The 22,047-nt window shown below is 36.4% G+C and overlaps 1 protein-coding gene and 1 long non-coding RNA gene across 3 annotated transcripts in view; one reads left to right on the top strand and one right to left on the bottom strand.

Annotated features, from left to right (window-relative positions):
• The window catches only part of TRPC4 (transient receptor potential cation channel subfamily C member 4), a 161,869-nt gene that overhangs the window by 78,278 nt on the left and 61,544 nt on the right, over positions 1-22,047 (bottom strand). For both annotated transcript variants that reach the window (XM_067713290.1, XM_067713289.1), the window contains exon 3: positions 8,946-9,464. In XM_067713290.1, coding sequence (XP_067569391.1) covers positions 8,946-9,464 — 519 coding nt within the window. The remainder of the gene's footprint in view (positions 1-8,945; positions 9,465-22,047) is intronic.
• Positions 1-22,047, top strand: part of LOC137211155 (uncharacterized) — a 50,027-nt gene that overhangs the window by 22,677 nt on the left and 5,303 nt on the right. The gene's annotated exons all lie outside the window — the stretch shown is intronic.

Raw genomic sequence — 22,047 nt, 5'->3', positions numbered from 1 at the left:
AGCCAAGGCAGGCTCTGATCGAGGAAAAGGGTAATTAGATGGCATCTCTCAATTGAAGCCATCTTTAATCTACCACATCAAACTTTGGGAGGTGATGCATATAAAATAATCAAGGATGAGTCTCAGATTTCTAGCATAAGTAACTGGGAAGGCCTTATACTTGAACAGAGACAACAGAAGAAAGCCAGGCTTAAAGGGGAAGATAATGAGTTCATCTCTGGGAAACAGCAGTTTGAGAAAATAATAAAGATTATATGGATTTATGTATTTAAACCATGATTAAATTTCACAGATTTTAGGAAAGCCATGAGCCTTAGGATTGCTGATCCCTTTACAACCTATTCTTTGTCATTTTCTCTAATCTCAGCTCCTGCCACTCCTCTAATTTATGATCATTTATTTAGCACTCCTATGTCCTAAGCACTATTCCAAGCACTAGACTTTCACTGATAATGAAGTCAGACAAGATAACAGATATAGGTGAAGAAAGACAGATAAAAACAATTAAACACACAAATAAACAGAATCTTTTCGGGCTGTGATAAAGGCCATTGTAACAACATTGTGATGTAAAGGGAATGCCTGGGAATAAAGGGTGAAGGAAGAGGACAGTGATTAGGTGGGTATTCTGGGTGTTTGCTGGGAAGGTGATAATATGAACTGAGACCTGATACAGAAGCCATCCATGAGTGCCAGGCAGAGTGAAAGGCCAAAGCAGGGGCCACAGGGTGGGAATGAGGGCAGAAAGAATGAAGGGATTCTTTACAACTCCTTGAGGAAAACATAGGCAGAACACTCTTTGCCATAAATCACAGCAATATTTTTTTGGATGCATCTCCTAGAGTAATGGAAATAAAAGCAAAAATAAACAAATGGGATCTCATTAAACTTAAAAGCTTTTGTACAGCAAAGGAAACCATAAACAAAACAAAAAGACAATCTACAGAATGGGAGAAAATATTTCCAAACAGTGTGACCGACAAGGGCTTATTTCCAAAATATACAAACAGCTCATAACAGGTCAATGTCAAAAAAAAAAACAAACAAAAAAACAACCCAATCAAAAACGGGCAGAAGACCTAAACAGATATTTCTCCAAAGAAGACACACAGATGACCAAGAGGCACATGAAAAGATGCTCAACATCACTAATTATTGGAGAAATGCAAATCAAAACTATAATGAGGTATCACCTCACACCAGTCAGAATGGCCATCATTAAAAAGTTTACAAACAATAAATGCTGGAGAGGGTGTGGAAATAAGGGAACCCTCTTGCACTGTTGGTGGGAATGCAAACTGGTGCAGCCACTATGGGGAACAGTACGGAGGTTCCTCAAAAAACTAAAAATAGAGCTACCATATGATTCAGCAGTCACACTCCTGGGCATATATCAGACAAAACTATAGTTTGAAAAGACACATGCACCCCAATGTGCATAGCAGCAGTATTTACAATAGCCAGGACATGGAAGCAACCTAAATGTCCATTGACAGAGGAATGGATAAGAAGATGTGGTACATATATACAATGGAATATTACTCAGCCATAAAAAAGAATGAAATCATGCCATTTGCAGCAACATGGATGGACCTAGCGATGATCATACTGACTGAAGTAAGTCAGACCGAGACAGACAAATATCACGTGATATCACTTAGTGTGGAACCAAAAAACGTGACACAAATGAACTTATTTACAAAATAGAAACAGACCCACAGACATAAAAATCAAATTTATGGTTACTAAAGGGGAAGGGGGAAGGTATAAATCAGGAGTCTGGGATTAGCAGATTCACACTACTATATATAAAATAAACAATAAGAACCTACTGTATAGCACAGGAAACTATATTTAATATCCTGTAATAACCTATAATGGAAAAGAATCTGAAAAAGCATATATAAAGAATACATATATAAAAGAATATATATGTATAACAGAATCACTTTGCTGTACCCCTGAAACTAACACAACATTATAAATCAACTATACTCCAATTTTTAAAAATGAATCAGATGGACCTTAATTTAAAAAAATAATAATGAAGGGATTCTCCATCCTCCATCCTGTTTTTTGCCTCCCTGCATCTGTACATGGTGTTTCTTCCCGTAATGACTTTTTGTAACTTCTCTGCCTGGATGACTCCTGGTTTTCCATGGAAACTCAATTAAGCCACTTTTTCTTCAGGAAGTCTCCCCTAAAACCTTCAGACCAAATTAGGAGGCATTTTCCTGGGCTCCAGGAAGGCAGCTCTGCCACAGCCTCTGTAACCCGCACTATGACAGTTGTGTTGACTTTTCTTCCATCCCTAATAATCTGGTAGTTGTTTGACGGTAAGGCATTTGTCTTTGATTTCAGCATCACCAGCAAGTAGCAAATAGTAAGGGCTCTTTTTTGTGTGTGTGTGGTACGCGGGCCTCTCACTGCTGTGGTCTCTCCCGTTGCGGAGCACAGGCTCCGGACGCGCAGGCTCAGCGGCCATGGCTCACGGGCCCAGCCGCTCCGCGGCATGTGGGATCTTCCCGGACCGGGGCACGAACCTGTGTCCCCTGCATCGGCACGCGGACTCTCAACCACTGCGCCACCAGGGAAGCCCTAAAGGCTCTCTTAAATAAGTGAGTGAAGGGGCTAATAAGGAAGGAGGACAGGGAGGGAAGGAGGAAAGAAAATGAGGAAAACATCGTAAATGAGGGAGGTAGCATGTAAAACGTTAGTGCAATCTAGCTACAAAGGAATTTTTAGCTTATAGTCAGCATTTTCTGCTTGATTAAGTACTGCAGTACACACACACACACAGACGCACACACACGAACTTCATTGTATTACCTAAGCAAGAATAAAATTCTAGACTCTAGGACACTTCTGGAAGAAATCCAAACCTGGCCTAGGGCTTGCTGATTTCTCATTTTTCTGTCCTCTGTCTCTGGCGTAGAACGGACACCCTGCAAGCACATGTGGACTTGCACTTGGAGAGACAAAGAGCAGCTCTTGGCCAGAGCTCCCTAAGCCCATCCACTAGGTTCCTCATATGTTTACTTCATAGCAGCGGCCAACAAGATTTCCAGCTCCCCCCATGCCCTGATATTAGAGGAGAATGTGGCAAAGGACGAAAAGTTGTTCTGGGCTGCATGTTTCAGAGCCACCTGGGGAAAATCACTGAGCCCAGAGAATGCCATGGAGAAAAACAGCAATGGTGCCCCACATTTAAAACTGAAGTCGTGTTTTGGAATGAGGAAAAGCAGGCCTTCTTACAACATGCAGGGAGCTTGCAACGGGGCAGATGAAGGTAAAAACCATAAAGGAAACAGGTCTTAGTATCTTCGTATTTTTCTGTGGCAGCAGAGGGCATGCCACTGAGTACTCCCTAAAGCTGAAGGGGAAAAGGGAACAGAGTGTGACCCAAAGAATAAAAATACGACCTTATGGGATTGCTTTCCCAGTTCTATATTACCTAGAAGCAATCTGTAAACACACAGCTTTTGAATTCAGCTTCAGAATCACGAATCACCAAATTATAGCACAGGCATCATACATCCTAGAGGGTTTTACTGTATGTTTCTGTTTTCAAGAATTGAGACAAAAAACAACTAACCTTTATTGAGAAAAAATGTGAATATGCCTCATATGGTCGAAGAACAATGAGGGTAAGAGAAGTTTAAAAGCTCCCTCTTCTTCCCATGATTTATAAGGGATCTTGAGCAATACTTTATATTGTATCTCAAACCATTAGGTTTTGTTGAGAACAATTATGTTTCTGTTCCATAAAGTCCTAAAAGACAACCTATTGGGTTTTTGTATTTTCCAGGAAATATGTGGGTTGGGATAAGCTGTTAAATCCATAATTTCAAAAAGTGGTGACTCTTAATTTTGTTTCATGATGAGTGACAGAGAAGATATGAAACATTAAATAATGACTTAAATGAAAATAACCCTCAAATTTAAATGTTAATTTGGGGAAATCCCCTGGAGGTCCAGTGGTTAGGACTCCGCAGGGGGCACGGGTTCGATCCCTGGTCTTGGAACTAAGATCCTGCAAGATGCATGGCCCCCCAAAATGTGAATTTTTTGCAAAAGGAGCAAAAGAAATTGTTCTTCATCACTCACAAATGAAATGATCAGATCTGAATAATGAAAAAGAGCTGATATTGCTACCCTTGTTTGTCAATCATCATGGAGTCAGAAGCACCAGTTTTATACAAAAAATAATTCACTGGAGGACCAAGAGAAGGTTTCTAATTCACCATGAAATTTTTCAAACATACTATCATTAACCTAATGTTTTAAAAAAATTTTATATTACATTGGACTATAGTTGATTTACAATGTTGTGCTAGTTTCAGGTGTATAGCAAAGTGATTCAGTTATACATATACATACATCTATTCTTTTCAAATTCTTTTCCCATTAGGTTATTACAGAGTATTGAGCAGAGTTCCCTTTGCTATACACTAGGTCCTTGTTGGTTATCTATTTTAAATATAGTAGTGTATACATGTCAATCCCAAACTAACCTAATGTTTTTAGTTTATGTCTGCGGCAAATGAAGGCTACATTGGAAAGAGTTGTTTATCCTGCTGATGCAACGTATTTTTATTAGGTGAACAGAAGAATATACCTCTTTAAAAATAAATTCCTGAAGCATTTCCTTTTTGAATTTATTAAAGCAGTATCAAATACAAGCTATGTTTTATATCTAACTTAAAGTTAAACATTGCTATTTTATGTTTTGGAAGATATACATTTATCACACTCTAATCAGTGCAGTTTAAAAGGCTGAAGTTATACCATGTTGTGGACATATACAATTTCATATTTAATTGTGGAAGAAACAATCATTTTCAGATATGAATTAGAAAAAGTGGTTGCATGTCATTAATTAGCTGTAAAGAAACTCATGGGGATTGAATTCCAAGCTCTAAAATCCTAGTGTTAAATTAAATGCCTAATGACCTGTCATAGTTCCGTCAGCCAGGCTGACAAGTCCTGAACAGGCATTTGCTTCATCCATTATCCAGTGGCAGGTGCTGAAATGTTTGGTCCCCGGGAGGGGTCTGGGCTGAGGCCTTGGGGAGCCTTGATCGTCTTTTGCCTTTGCCTAGCAACAGCTGGTGTGGGCACTTGCTTGGAGGACAGAGGCAGGGCCCAGAAACTGGTCAATGAGTGTGCTCCGGAGAACAGAGGAAGAGGAAAGTAAGCTTAAGAAATGCTGGTTTTTATCCCTTTTACAAGTCTCTTAATTATTTACGTCACTCAGTGTAGCCTCATGTTTCAAAACCCTACCATATGTCTGGCATTTTTAATGAGCTCTGCTATGATAACAGTTCCTGATTCTGAGGTGTAGCATGTAGCAGTCAGGTTCAAAGGGCATACATAATCAACCACCTAAAATATATTTTAAAAATGCAAGGCAGGGCTTCCCTGGTGGCACAGTGGTTGAGAGTCTGCCTGCCGATGCAGGGGACACGGGTTCGTGCCCCGGTCTGGGAAGATCCCACATGCCGCGGAGCGGCTGGGCCCGTGAGCCATGGGCGCTGAGCCTGCGCGTCCGGAGCCTGTGCTCTGCAACGGGAGAGGCCACGACAGTGAGAGGCCCGCGTACCACAAAAAAAAAAAAAAAGCAAGGCAGAAGGACAAATTAAAATCAAGTGTGTAGTATATAATCTAAGTTACTTTTTAAAGCTGATAATGGAAGAATTAGAGCATGGACAACCCTAGGGTCTGAGATAAAGTTTATACATTTTTGATGAGAATGTCTTTTTAATATAAACAGTTTAGCATAATGATTATAACAATAGACTGTAAGAGGATAAACTTAAAATTTTTCCTATTAATTAATTAATTTATTTTTAGCAGTGTGTATGTGTCATACCAAACTACCAATTCAAAAGTGCAGTTCAACCCACGAGGCCTAGATAAATATTCAGTACAAATATTAAAACATTTAATAATGAAGCTGCATTTGCTTCATAGCAAATGCACTTAGCTTTTTATACTGAGGGTCCATGAGGGGATAAGCAAAAACAATGATAATATCAGTAATAACTAAATATAATAGATAGCTCCTCTTCTGGACAAATATGCCAGGAAGTATGCCTAGATCTGGACTTGTATTGTCATGCTTCATCTTAACTACTGACCTATGAAGTAGGCAGTATTTTCCTATTTTAAAGGTGAGAAAACTAAAACTTAAAGGATAATTGGTCTAACATCACATACCTGATTAGGAGCAGAAAAGAGGATTATATCCATTTCACAGGCTTCATGTGTTTCATAGGATATTTTATTTCAATGATACAGAGATGAGTTACTGGATACCAACAAAAAGACATCTTTCCAATAGTTCTTAGATGGCCAGGAATTTACCTGAAAGAAGGTGTGGCTGCAGTATGCACCCTTGGATGGAAAGTTTTTATCAGTTCTAATGCATGCAATTACTTGTAAGTTTCTTTCTTTTTTTTTTTTTCTTTGTGTATGATCCTTTTAATGTGTTGCTAGATTCCATTTGCTAGTATTTTGTTGAGGATTTTTGCATCTATATTCATCAGTGATATTGGTCTGTAATTTTCTTTTTTTGTAGTATCTTTGTCTGGTTTTGGTATCAGGGTGATGGTGGCCTCATAGAATGAGTTTGGGAGTGTTCCTTCCTCTGCAATTTTTTGGAAGAATTTGAGAAGGATGGATGTTAGCTCATCTCTAAATGTTTGATGGAATTCAACAAATTCCATCAAACATTTAGAAGCCATCTGGTCCTGGGCTTTTGTTTGTTGGAAGATTTTTCATCACAGTTTCAATTTCATTACTTGTGATTCGTCTGTTCATATTTTCTATTTCTTCCTGGCTCAGTCTTGGAAGGTTATACCTTTCTAAGAATTTGTCCATTTCTTCCAGGTTGTCCGTTTTATTGGCATAGAGTTGCTTGTAGTAATCTCTCATGATCCTTTGTATTTCAGCAGTGTCAGTTGTTACTTCTCCTTTTTCATTTCTAATTCTATTGATTTCTGTCTTCTCCCTTTTTTTCTTGATGAGTCTGGCTAATGGTTTATCAATTTTGTTTATCTTCTCAAAGAACCAGCTTTTAATTGTATTGATCTTTGCTATTGTTTTCTTTGTTTCTATTTCACTTATTTCTTCTCTGATCTTTATGATTTCTTTCCTTCTGCTAACTTTGGGTTTTGTCTGTTCTTTCTCTAGTTCCTTCAGGTGTAAGGTTAGATTTTTTATTTGAAATTTTTCTTGTTTCTTGAGGTAGGCTTGTATAGCTATAAACTTCCCTCTTAGAACTGCTTTTGCTGCATTCCATAGGTTTTGGGTCGTCGTGTTTTCATTGTCATTTGTCTCTAGGTATTTTTTGATTTCCTCTTTGATTTCTTCAGTGATCTCTTGGTTATTTAGTAACATATTGTTTAGCCTCCATATGTTTGTGTGTTTTACATTTTTTCCCCTGTAGTTCATTTCTAATCTCATAGTGTTGTTGTCAGAAAAGATGCTTGATGTGATTTCAATTTTCTTAAATTTACTGAGGCTTGATTTGTGACCCAAGATGTGATCTATCCTGGAGAATGTTCCATGTGCACTTGAGAAGAAAGTGTAATCTGCTGTTTTTTGGATGGAATGTCCTATAAATATCAATTAAATCTATCTGGTGTATTTGTAAGTTTCATATTTAGTATTTTACAATCTTTAATCATGTGAAATTTTTCATCAATTTCTTCTAGTTGCATATTAAAATTATTCTAGTCCCTTAAAAAAAGAGAGCCCTGAGTCTTAAACACAATACCCTAAAAAAATGCGTTGATACTAGTACATGTGATTTTAGAATCAGTGGGAATGCACAGGAATGAAGCTGTTTCCTTTGTTGTTCAGGGAAAAGATTGTTAATTACTTTTAGGCTCCCATGACAACTGGCCAAAGAACTACAGGAAAAACTCAAAGAAGCAAATTCAGGTATCTTCAATCTTAAGTATTTAGTAAGTAGCAATAGATAAAGCAGCCAGTGCTAATGTAGAATATTTAGGGCCAAGTTAAAAAAAAATGAATACATTTTTTTCAGAAGTTTCTTTTTCTCTTTCTTTTTCATCTTATATTACATACATAGTTTCTTCCAACTTTTGTTCTAGAACAATTACTATAATTCACCAATGAAAAGAAAACCAATATTTTCTGGAGGTAGAAGTAAATAGATTTTTGAGAACTTACTCAAAATCAGTGATGGAAACAACAATTACACTAGGTGATAAATGTAATAGATCTGAATTTTCCTTATTTAATGTTCAAATCCATGGAAATCTAATGAAAAATGTATTACTCTTCTGCAATTTGCAATTGACTTCTTAACTTCTCATTCCCGACAAATCAAGAAACTAAGCCAGAGATGAAGGAAGTTTTAGTATTTTCATCTGCTGTTGGACTAAAGGCTTTCCTTTATTAATAACTTCTAATAATGTATTTTATTAGGATCATACCTTATAATTTACTAAGAGCCTTCACACACATCCACTCATTTTACACTTCCTACACATCTGTGAGTAAAATATTTTATATGTATAAAGAAATATATATATAAAATCAAATATAAAGTCCCTTAAGCAGATGAGAAAACCGAAACTCAAAGAGATCTGTGTGACCCTCTGAAGTAGCAAAACTTATAAATGGCAGAACCAGAACTCTTAGTGCAGATTCTAAAATTCATTAGTTTTACCATCACACACCATGAACTGTGTACATTTTAACACAGATGTCAAAAACCATCACTAATTATTAACCTACTTACCGCCCCTCTTCAATGTGTTTCATCATCCGTAATCTGGCAAACAAGAAATATCATCCACTTACAGTTAAACAGAAAATGCTTTAAACCCCCAACCTAATTTTGGGGTACCAATTTCCCTCACTGCCATTTAAATTCTGTGGCATTTTGATGGATAAAGTCTGGCAAAACTCACCTCTTTCTGACGGTACTTAATGGCCAATTTGAGTCTCGCGAGATCATTTCCACTTTGTTCTTCTAGGAGACTGTTGTCATCGCGGTAATTAAGAATGATTTCCAGCTCGCGGGAACTTCTTGTCTGATCCAGTAGGTCCTTAGCAAATTGTTTGCACTGTCGTGACAGCTCCTCATACTCTGACTTGAATTCATTTTCCACCTTACTCAGTTCCTGGAGCTCCCAACTTAACTGAAAGGCTGTGAGAAAAGGGTCTTCACTGGACAGGGCGATGAGAGAGGGGCTGGCCAGGGCCTTGTAGATGTTGAGTCTGGAGCGGGAGTGGCGGAGACTGTCCACATCCGAGCTGGACACGCATTCGACGCAGTTACAGCGGACCTCGTGGGGTCTGGGCACCGAGACGCCTTTCTGAACCAAAAGTTTTATTATCTCGTAATTATTTGTATGGGCTGCCAAAATGATGGGTGTAATGTCCGGAGTGAATTCAGAGAACTGCTTATCAAGGAGTATGGGAGGCACCTAGAAAAAAGAAAGCAGAGTTCGTGAGTAGTAACGCATTTGCTCAAGCCTGTGAATTTAAACAACGTGCTATAGCAATGTTGAACGAGATTCATAAGTCTTTTGTCAGGTTTTTGGTTTTTTTGCAGGAGAGTTAGGGCTTTTTTCCCCTCAAAAGACAATAGAAAATTAAACAAAAACTAGCTCGGCAATAGAATGACACATTATTCTTTGTTCAATCCGAATTGTGACATTTCATGATATCTTAAACTCAGTGCCTATGGAAACTCTTTGATAAAAGACTTTCTTGCTCCCAACTTATTTTCTGGCTGACAATCTTTGCTTTTCTTCCCCAGTGATATGGGCTCCATAAATAATAAGAAAGATGCTACAAAATAGTTAATGATTTGTTTTAAACCCAAGATCTTCCTCTGCAATAGAAGGTTTTAAATTCTTCAGTCAGGTTCTTGCTTGTTTGTTTGTGTTTTATCTTCTGCAGTCCTAAGATCCACCCTGCGATTACAGGTGGCAGGGGAACGCAAGAGTCCTAGCCCCTCTGCTTTCTGTTTTCATCCATTCCTTTATGGTATATTTTCCAGATGACAAGAGGTGCCCCATTCTAACATCGCTGTTATTAGAAATAAATGCTTCCTGTGGAAGAACCTTAAAAACATTATGCTAAGTGAAAGAAGCCAGTCACGAAAGATCACATATTGTATGATTCCATTTTTATAAAATATGCAAAATAGGCAAATCTGTATACGGAGAAAGTAGTGATTGCCTAGGCTCGGGGGTAATGGAAGGGATGGGAGGTGACTGCTAAAGGACACAAAGTTTCTTTTGAGGGTGATAAAAATGTTCTAATATTGTAGTTATGGTTTCACAACCCTGTGAATATACTAAAAATCACCGAATAGTATACTTTCAGTGGGTGAATGTCATGGTATGTGAACTATATCGCAATAAAGCTATTAAAAAAGAAAAAAATAAGAAAGAAATGCTTCCCAATGAATCAGGTCACCAATGCGCTTATGAACAATTTCCTTTGGGTTATACTCTAGGAATGGTAATGACAAAAATAATTTAATAGGCACTATTTAGTAGGCCTAAAGCACATCCACCCTCACTATTCATTATTCACACTTTAGAGACATGGTCTCTCGGTGAGTAAGTGGGAAGCCTGCTGTTTGAACCTAGGTCCATCTGTCTGACACCCAGGCCTGTACGTACTGCACTACACCCTGCTGCTTTACAATTTTTGGTTTAGTATTTCTTCCTGCTGGTGCAAAGCATAGAGGCCTCTGTGAAAATAAATGCTACCTAAGGACAAGTTAAACAGGCATGGCAGAAAAAGTGATGACACGTCACATTAAAATATGCTGCTGGTCAAATATGATTAAAACCACAGAAGGATCAAAAGAAACAACTATGTAGAGAAAAACGAAAGTCATAGGAAACTTCAGTAGCACTACTTTTAAGTAGAGGTGTTATCTTTATATGAGAATAATTAAACTCAAATGCTTTTAATTCATCTGGCCATTTTGAATATCCATTTATTTCATAAGACACACACACACTATATATATATACATATTTTTAAGATATTCAGTATTTTATTTAATTTTTTAGAAGACAATTTATGTATTTCCTCCACCCCTTCCTTTAAGTTAGTGTGACAATTTTCCATAATAAACGACTTAAAGGAAGCTTTGGTCAAGAATGGAATGAAATAGCAAAACAAAACTCAAAAAAACCCCAAATCACTACTGCTTTTTAAAAAACCCCATCACTTTCACCAGTTATATTCAAACAAAACACATAAACTGTATATACTTAACAGACAGCAGTCTGCTGGGACTCTGACAGGTCAGCCCAGCAGGCACACGTGATTGCTTATCCAGGTCCCAGAGGGCAAGTAAGCATTGCATTGAAAAATAACAGTAAAATAAAACCACTTAAACAATTGCCTGTTATTGAGTGCTAATTACACACCTGAATCAAGTATTACATGGAGTCGGAAAATTGGGGGTTTTCTTGTTCTTCCATCACTTCTAAGTTTAGTAATTGGCATTCTTCTGTATGTACAACTTTGCTCTCTTCTCCTCTTAATTATTGAGTATTAATAATGAACCCATGGATTCTTCCTTTATTTTATTCAATATATTTTGATTCATTGCAATAATTATTCATTTTGAACTTGTTATTGAGGTATAGCATACATACATACAGTAAAATGCACAGAGATCAGTGTACATCTTGAAACCTTTTTTAAAACGTGAACACACCTGTGTGACAAGACACAGACAAAAATCTAGATGAGGACTTCCCTGGTAGCGCAGTGGTTAAGAATCTGCATGCCAATGCAGGGGACATGGGTTTGAGCTCTGGTCTGGGAAGATCCCACATGCTCCAGAGCAACTGAGCCCGTGCACCACAACTACTCAGCCCACATGCCACAACTACTGAAGCCTGCGTGCCTAGAGCCAGTGGTCCACAACAAGAGAAGCCATCGCAATAAGAAGCCCATGCACCGCAACAAAGGGTAGCCCCCGCTTGCTGCAACTAGAGAAAGCCCACGTGCAGCAACGTAGACCCAATGCAGCCAAAAATAAAATAAATAAATTTATAAAAAATAAATCTAGAAGAGTGCCTGCACCCCAGGGACCTCCCTCTTGTCACCTCCCAGTCATTCCATTTTGTAATCACAAATCTAATTGCTGTCACCACAGATTACTTTCACATACTTTTTAACTTTATATAAACAAATTAAAGTATGTACTTTTTATGTCTAGCTTTCTCCATTCCACATTAGCTCTTTGAAATATATTCATATTGTTAGTAGCAATCGTTTTTGTTACTTCAATTCTGCATAATATTCCAGTTTATGAATATAGCACAATTTATTTTTCTATTCTATTCTATTTTTGATGATATTTCTGTGGTTTCCAGTCTGTGGCTATTCAGAATATTGCCCCTATGCACATTTTTGTCCATGTCTGTTGGTCTTGTATCTAGCAATGGAATTTCTGGGTCAAACAATTTTCTGAAGCAGTGATACCAATTTTCATGCCCACCACAAATTATACTTGGTATTCCCAGTTATTTATCTATCAATCTATCTATCCATCTATTTATTTACACCACTCAACTTGTTAAGCAATCATTTTGAATTGGATTATTCATTATTTATTATCAGGGCTGGGTATTGAATTTGTCTAAGGCCTTTTATACTTCTCTGAGGATAATCATAATTATTCTCCTTAGTCCTAAAAATATGGTGCGTGTGCACACAAGCCCACACACCTGCATACACACACACACAGTATAATACTATGCAAATGGTTTTAGCATAAAAAATTAGTAAATTCCCTAAGGAGAATATGAATAAAGCAAAAGGGAAATGAATTTAGAGAAGACGTTATTTTTACTTGGTAGAATTAGAAAAGGATTTTAGGAGGAATTTAAACTTAAGATTGGTTGGAACTAACAATGTAGAAAAGTTACGGAAAAATGACAACAAGAAGAAAATAAAAAAGATGGATTCATAGCAAATACTTTCTTTAGAGTATGGGATAAATCATATAGAGATAAATAATCATAAAATGCCTCAGTGTAGATCAGGGCAAAATGAGGGAAGGTTTTGAATCGCATTATTTTGTAGACATTGGTGGAATCATACAAGAATTGAACCAGTAGAGTAATGGAATAATTCCGAAGTATTAACATCACGCTAGCATATTTTGATTCTTGAATTAAGAGGCAGATGGGTAGAGGCAGATAACGGAGCCTGGTAATGAGTGCAGTCTGAATTAGGGTTGTAGCAAAGGAAAAGGAGAGGCTGTGCATATGACCCATCAAGCGATGCTGGGGGTGTGAGAGAGAACAAGCATGGAATAGAACAATTCGAAGCAAAGAGATCAGAAAATAAGAGAGGTCTAGTCCAGATGCCCGGAGATACCTTCCAGTTCAGATTTCACTTTCTTTAATGTCTACTTTTCTGGGAGGGAAAGCTGGTCAACAGAACTAAACAATTCAGAGTTCCGTTACAGAATGGCCATGTGCTAATGGCAAAATCTTGCCCTGAAAGGGGACTTTCAGAGAAGTCCTGAATCAAATAAGGGCCAATGACCTTTCCCCTCTCTTCGGTCTGTTAGCTGGCTATGAATAACAACTGATAAAAGGCCACTTCTTACTGACTTCATTGGAAAGATGAGAGTGCCACCCACACGACCTCTTGCCTTGGAAGATGGTGACATTGAAGACAGGAAGAGGGCAGCAAGCTGAGAGACTGCTGTGCTGAGCTCCCGCAGCTGAGAAATTTATCTGTTGAGTAGCCACTTTGCTATCTACTAAATACTCAGAAATTTAAAGAAGTCTAAAATATAAGGCATTTGATCTCAGAAGCATTTAGGAAATGCAGAAAATGGGCTTGCTCCCTCTTTTTCATGCTTCATTCACCAGTCTATTTTCTGTCTCCATCCCGTGCTTCGCTTTATTCAATATCTTCAATATGCAACTCTCCCTCTTTCCTTCTGTGGTGCCAGCGTTACAAGTGAAAAGCATATTTTTCTTTTTTCTTTTTTTTTTTTTGCGGTACGCGGGCCTCTCACTGCTGTGGCCTCTCCCGTTGCGGAGCACAGGCTCCGGACGCGGAGGCTCAGCGGCCATGGCTCACGGGCCCGCTCCACGGCACGTGCGATCTTCCCGGACCGGGGCACGAACCCGTATCCCCTGCATCGGCAGGCGGACTCTCAACCACTGCACCAGCAGGGAAGCTCGAAAAGCATATTTTTCTAGCATTAAAATAAATAGGTCACTAGAAGTGCTTGGTAGCTATTACCTAAAAATAGTTTTGATAGAAATATTGTATTTTTCCAAATTTTTCAAATTTGCCATTTGGCATATTTAAGGATAGATATAAAGATCATGAGGATAACCCTGTAGATAAAAATCACACTATGCTTGACTTATTTTAGCTGAAGTAAACTCTACAGACATAAAAACACTACTCCCAGGCAAACATACATGCATGAAAATGTATACTCAACATTACTCGTAAACAAACAACACACTCCACCGTTTAACAGATTCCAACTGATTGAATTATACAGTTGACCCAGTAATCTACAACTAAGTAGAAGCAGTTAAAAGAGGATCTGGAAACCAAATTCATGTCCCTGTTTCTTATGTTGCGTAGCTGGAAGTTTGCTCTGGCTTTTCTTCTGTCTAAGATTTATGAATGAGTATTTGTTCAACGTCTTTTTCTCAGCCTTATCATAACAGTAGTTACATTATTAACTGAATCATTTTCATGTCACACAGCATTCACAATGACTGACCTACACATAAGCTAATTAACACCCATTAATCAGTTTAAGTGATTAACTATTAACCCATAAACTGCTAGCTTTTCTCAAATTCAACCAAATGCTTTACCTTGAAATCACTCGGCACCAGTCTGAGGCATATGTGACATCTTACCCAAATATAGAAATGTCTCTTTGTGACTAACATATACATTTTTGAACTATTAATCCTGAAGTATACATTTCTAGAAGAGAAATTCATCCTGGAGTGACATTCAACCAATTTAAAAGAATTCATTCCCTTGCATTCAGCATTTATTAAACTGGGTTGTATAAACTGAGTAAAAGAAATTTACTTATATAATATTATTTGATGTATCCTAAATTATTAAGACTAAACAGATCCATATTCTAATCTGGCTGTTCTCAATTAGTTATATTATCTTGTGAAAGTCCCTTAATATTTCTGTTATATGAAAGAGGTTATGAAATTTCTATGACTCAAAAACTATTTTTATACTCCAGTTGATAGCACAGTAAGTGAAAATTTATGAGAATTTTTTTTCAAGTACTTCAATAAAAATTTGTTAATATCTTCAGTTTCATCTCGCTTTTTAACTTTGTTTTTATATAATGTATTGAAACCTACATTTTTTGAAACTCAGGATTATGAATATCAAATTTACCTCTCTCAATCACCCAGACTACCTTCTAATTCAAACCAACATAAGGGAGTTTCAACTTAGAGTTATATTTAGAACAATTTAACATCAGTTATTTAGAACTTGAAATTTTCATAAATATGCATATACACACATACATATATACTCATACATGAACGTTTACAAAAATCCAAAACATGGGGAAAATACAATATTATGTTCTGAATTAGGAAGACCTGATATTAGGAAGACCTAATATCTTAATTATGTCGATTGTCTCAAAATAAATATGTGCATTTTATTCAGAATCTTTTTTACTTACGTTGTTTTGTTTATAACTTTATAAAACTATTGTATTAGTTAATATGGAGGAATACATAACCAAGTGTTTCAAAAATTATGATATGAAGGCTATGATCCAAGAAAATATAGCAAGAAATACGGGATCAGTTGAACAGAATTTTGACCAGAATTACTACTTCTTTTTTTAAAAAAAATTTATTTATTTATTTATTTTTGGCTGCTTTGGGTCTTCGTTGCTGCACGTGGGCTTTCTCTAGTTACAGCGAGCGGGGACTACTCTTCGTTTTGGTGCGCGGGCTTCTCACTGTGGTGGCTTCTCTTGTTGTGGAGCACAGGCTCAGTAGTTATGGTGCACAGGCTTAGTTGCTCCGCAGCATGTGGGATCTTCCCCGACCAGGGCTCGAACCCATGTCCCCTGTATTGGCAGGCAGATTCTTAACCACTGTGCCACCAGGGAAGTCCCCAGAATTACTTCTTATTTTATATGGGAACTTGATATGTGAAAAAAAATTTCTGTTCAATTGGAAATAGTGGTTCATTTATTGAAACAATTTTCTACCCCAAACAAACAAACTTAGTGCATATCTCATTTCATAACAATAAATTTGAGATGGAGTAAATATTTAAATGTAAAAACAGAAAGCAACACAAGTTCAGAAAAACAATTTTAAAAAATAGTTCTATAGCCCAAGGGTTGGGGAGAACTCTTAAAGCAAGATTGGAAACACAGAATATGGAAAACTACATATTTGGTTTTACAGTTCTCAAGTAGAATGACCCAAGATTTTCACAGAAGAAAATCAAAACAAAACGAATGAACAAACATAACAAAACAGAAACAGAGTCACAGATACCAAAAGTATGAACAAGTGGTTCGCCAGAGGCGAGAGGGTCAGGGCTGAGTGAAATTGGTGAGGGAAATTGAGAGGCACAAATATAATATACGTTAAGAAATAAATGAATCACGGGGATGAAATGCACAGCATGGGGATACAGTCAATAATAATGTAGTAGCTTTGTACGGTGACAGATGGTAACTAGACTTATCATGGTCATCAGTTTATAATGTTAGAAACATCCGTCACTATGTTGTGAACCAAGAACTAACATAAGGTTGTAGGTCTATACTTAAACAAACAAACAAACAAAACCCAACAACAAACCTATGGAAAAAGAGATCAGATTTATTGTTACCAGAGGTAGGGGTTAGAGGGAGGGGGAAATAGATTAAGGCAGTCAAAAGGTACAACCTTCCAGTTACAAGATAAATAAGTACTAGCGATGTAATGTACAATATGATTAATATAATTGTCACTGTTGCATGTTATATATGAAAGTTGTTAAGAGAGCAAATCCTAAGAACCGTCATCGCAAGGAACAATATTTTCTTCTTTTATTTTGTGTCTGTATGAGATGATGGACTGTGATCATCATTTCACGATTATGTAAGTCAAATAATTATGCTAAACGTTATCATAAATGTATACAGTGCTGTATGTCAATTTTATCTCAATAAAACTGGAAGAAAAAAAGGTCAGAAACATGAATGATCTTTCTCATTAATAGACAGGGAAAGAAAATATAAAATAATAATGAACTACAATTATTTTGCCAAATTTAAGGAGCTGATGCCTCCACATTCATCAAAAGCAAGAGGAATGCAAATTATAACAGCCTTGCTGGAATGTTTCTGGCACTTACATAAATTCTAAGCACCATAGTCTTAGTTAGGGAACCCTCCCTACAGAAAATCAGGCACCTTGAGACTATGTATTTATATCATCATTGTTTGTCATGATAGAAACTTGGGTATCGCCTGAATGTTTTTCGAAAGAGAAAGGTTGAACAAATTGTGGAATATCTCTACATGAAATATTATGATGCTATTGAGTATTTGAACTTGAATGCATGCTGTATGTATCAATTTGGAGGGTTGCCCCTGAGGTCTCATTTTGCCCTGTTGGAGAGTTGTGGCATAGTTATTTACATAAAGGCTCCTTATTTTAGGTTCTTTAAACATTAGTTAACTTTATATCAGAGACTCTGCTTGGTATTACCTAATTATATCTTAACTACTTTATTGGATACACAAAGACCTCTATAATCATGTCCCACCTTGTGTATTCAAATCTAAATTGTACTCCACCCTGACAGGCATCCCATGGCCCAATCATTTCAGTGTCAAACTTTCCATTCATAGTTTTCTTGTTGACTTCTGCCTATTCCCTCCCACTTATCAAATTCTACCAAACCTTCAAGACCCAACTCAAACCTTATGATTTCTATGATGCCCTTTAGTAAAACTGAACTGTTATTAACCTGGCATTTTTTTCTTTAAATGGAGGCAGGAGAAAGGGAAGGTGCTGTTATTAGCTTTTTACAAGAAGAGATAAATATCAATTTTTTAAAAGAGGAGTTTGTAAAAAAACTAAAATAAAATAAAAAGACGAGTTTGTGGGAAAAGTGAAGAATGAGAGTGCAGATTATACAATTGATGATTCTCTTATCTCCTTTAAGTGCGCTCATACAAACTATTTATAATAACTTTACTCAAGCTTTGGTCAGTGATACATCCAGTATATAAATATAAATAATGTAACATTAATAACTATTTCTACTCTCTTAAAGTTAATATTCATTTTAAATTGCATTGATTATATATTTTTATGGTAAGCCTATTTCAAGTCTACTTTGAATTAAAAATACCAGCAAATAGATATAGTTTGTATTGATTTAAATAGGTGTCGGACACACATAGTGAATATACTTCTACAATAACTTGGGTAACAGATTTATTTTAGAACTATGAAGCACACTTGAACCAAATGAACAAGGATCTGGCAAAAATCATTTCAACTCAGTGACACTGTTAATACAAATATGCCTGGAGTCTGATTACAGTGACACAAGTAACAACTAAGACGTATGAAGCACTTATCATGTGCCATGCCCCGTGCTAGGAGCTTTTCATGCCACATCTTAATCTTCAAAATCATTTTTGGAAATAGGTGTTACTGTAATCCTCTTTTGACAAATAGAATAGGCCTTAGAGAATTGCAATAGTTTGCCCATGGTCACACAGAAATCCATGCAGCTTGACTCCTGGGTATAAATTCTTCATCAATAAACTATATGTCTTGTAAGTAAGGCAGCTGTGAGGTCCTGGAAATAGCTCAGGCATCAGGAGTGAGCATTCCATCCTGCCTCAACCATTTTCAGTTGTGTGAGAATGACAAAGCCAGTTAACTTCTCCACATTTCCAGTTTACCATTTTGAAATCTGGACATTCATTCAAGATATTTCTCCTTGTGGAATAAGAACTGGAGAAATATATATCAAAGGCTTCTCAAAGTTAATACACACAGGGCTGCAGTGAAGATTTCATGTTGCAGGGCAACATGAAAGCATGTGGTATCTACAAATCACTAAATAACAGGAAGGGACTAGTGTTATGTGACAAGCCAGAGATTGTTAGGAGAAAGCATAAAACAGTCTTGTTCAGTTTTGCCAGATTGATTTGTTTCTCCTCACATAAACACAGCCCCAATTACAGTGCTTGATTCATCTGAAAAGTAGGACAATTATTTCCTGGTGGGCCAGTTTCGTCAGTGTAGATGTCAAAGCTTGGAACATGTACTTTTCATGACTGAAAATTTAAACTGTGTATCTCCTAAAATGGCATAGACTCTGTTGTATACTGCTATAGATATACCATAAATAATAGCTATTAAATATCATTTGCATCTTGGATAAAGAACTGGAGAAATCTATTTCGACTCCTAGGGCGACATCAAACAAATAGCAACTTTAAATCACCACCAGCTTTGGCTAGGTTTAATCACTAAAATAATGAGAGGATTGCTATCACTGACTCCCAGATTGTTTAGTTCACAGACATCACTTTTATTTTTAAAACTCTCTCTCTCTTTATATCTGTTACATTGAAGGAAAATCTATTAAATGATATCCAAGTGAAATCTTTTATTGGTAGAGAACGTAGCTCAACGGGCCAAGTGTATACTTAATTGTATAAGAATTACACAAATTCTGATCAGAGATTCTAATCTTAGTTTCACTTGACAGTGTTTATCACGGTCCCTTTTTTTTGAAAGTCACCAGTCCTTTGACTTCCATAACTGGGTAGTGTATTGACTCAAATCCTGGCTGTCCCACTAATGGTTTGTAGCTTTGGAAACATTATTTAACCCCCTAAACTTCAATTTTCTCATCTATAAAATGGAGATTATTGTAGTCTTTACCTCATAGGGTTTTTTTAAGGATTCAAAAAGAAATACAGAATAATAATTAATATGAAAGTGTTTTGTATCAGTACATAATGTTTGATAAAACAAAATCTAGTGTAATTACTATAATTATCTTCATCAGTATCATCATCATTTTCTCTGGTTGCTTTTTCTCAGTCTCACTCACTGGGGACCCTTCTCCTATTCATCCCTTGAACACTGTTTCTTTAGGGATCAAACTTAAGCCCAGTGTTCTTCTCATTCGGCATATATGTACTCCCTGAAGGTTGGCTGTTTTCATGTTAATGATAGTCTATATGTGTCAATATTTATTCTTCCAGCCTCCAGCTATTCAGTAATACTTTGGGGCACCCATTTTATTCCAGTCACTCTTCAAAGTTTGGGGAATACAGCAGTGAACAGAACAGACAAAATCCTCACCTTTATTCTAATTGCATTCTAGAAAGAGGGGGGAGGGAAAGACACAACATGAATGAACAAGTGGATGCATAAATCAATGAATGAAGAAATCTCAAACAGTAAAGGCCATGGAGAAAAGTACAGTGGAGTAAGAGGAAATAAAGTGTGTCAGAGGCAAGAAGAGGCTACTGCCCTATGTAGGGTGACAGGGAAGTCTTACTACTATGAAGACATTCGAATAGAAGGCTGAGGAAATTTAGAGAGCAAGCTAAGCTTACATCTAAGGGCAGAGCATTCCTGGAAGAGAGAGCAGCAAGTGCGAAGACCCTGAAGCATGAGTATAATTAGAGTATTTGGCCAATTTAATGGAAGGATAGTTTTCTAGATTAATGGTTCATGCCATGACTTGCATAAACTTTCTAATTATTTATAATACTATGTAGATTACATTTTGGTTTTATGTAGACAAATTAGCTGAATATGTTTTTCATTTCTTCTAGTCTTTATATCTTTTATTTTTACTTCTTTTTTGGTTATTCAAAATAGAACCTCCAGTAGAGTGTTGTATGGAAGATCAATATTGAGAATCTTTATTTTGTTATTGAGAGTAACATGAATGTTTTTAATATTTCACTATTCAGAATAATATAAGATGTAGGCTTTGGGTAGACTCAATCAAGTTAAGGAAAGTTTTTTGTCTATTTCCTTCTTGGTTTGCTTAGTTGTTTGTTTGTTTTTTTTCTTAACATGCAAGGATAAACATTTTATCAAACGCTTTATTTTTTTGGTGTCTAGTGAGATAATCATGCATTTCCTTCTCCTTTACCTGTCAAAGTAGCGAATTACATTAATAGATTTTTCTAATAATTGCTTTAGATTTTGCATTGAATTTTTGATGGACCATAATTTTCCTTTCTCACACTGTCCTCTTCTGATTTTGATGCCAAGGCTGTATCAGTTTCATAAAATTAGAAATGTTTGTGAAAGATTGGAATAATATGTTCCTTGAATGGTAGATCTCACCTGCTTTTCTTCATTGTTATTTAAAAATATATTTATTTACCTTTTTTTAATCAATCATATTTATTTCAAATATTTTCCATGTTTTAGGTTTTATGCAAATTTTTATTATGAAGATTGTTAATGTTATTTTCACCTCAACAAATTTATCAGTCTTTCTTTCCCCTAATATTGCTCTGTGTAGCCCAGACATTCATTCATGAAAATAGGTCACCAATCTTTGAGAATGAAAGCCATGTGTATAGGGTTTTGTATAAGCTAAATATCTGCTTTACTTTTAAGCTGAGACAGTCTTGTCCACATGAAAACCCCTAACCCTTGCTAAAGAGATTTAGTATTTGCATCATATTTAAATTAATTATAATGCTATTTATTTAATCCATATGGAATTCAGTTGTTATTTGATATTTATTTATCCCATGATAGATTTTAAAACTTTAAAATATTATTGTGATGATTGTGCAATATTTCAATTAAAAATACACTGTAATTTACTTAATCACCTCCATTTTGAATACATGAAAGAGTGGTTAAATATGAATACCCTTTTCTTTGGTTTTGCTTTTGCTAAACATCGCTAAGTTGCTTTTCCAAAAGGATTTAGTTCCAACAAAAATAAAGGGTGCTAGTTTCACTATATAGATGAGGC

Source organism: Pseudorca crassidens, chromosome 18 (genome assembly GCF_039906515.1).
Source record: "Pseudorca crassidens isolate mPseCra1 chromosome 18, mPseCra1.hap1, whole genome shotgun sequence".
Lineage (NCBI taxonomy): Eukaryota > Metazoa > Chordata > Mammalia > Artiodactyla > Delphinidae > Pseudorca > Pseudorca crassidens.
The sequence above is the reverse complement of the archived record's forward strand: the minus strand, read 5'-3'. Positions and strand labels throughout refer to the sequence as shown.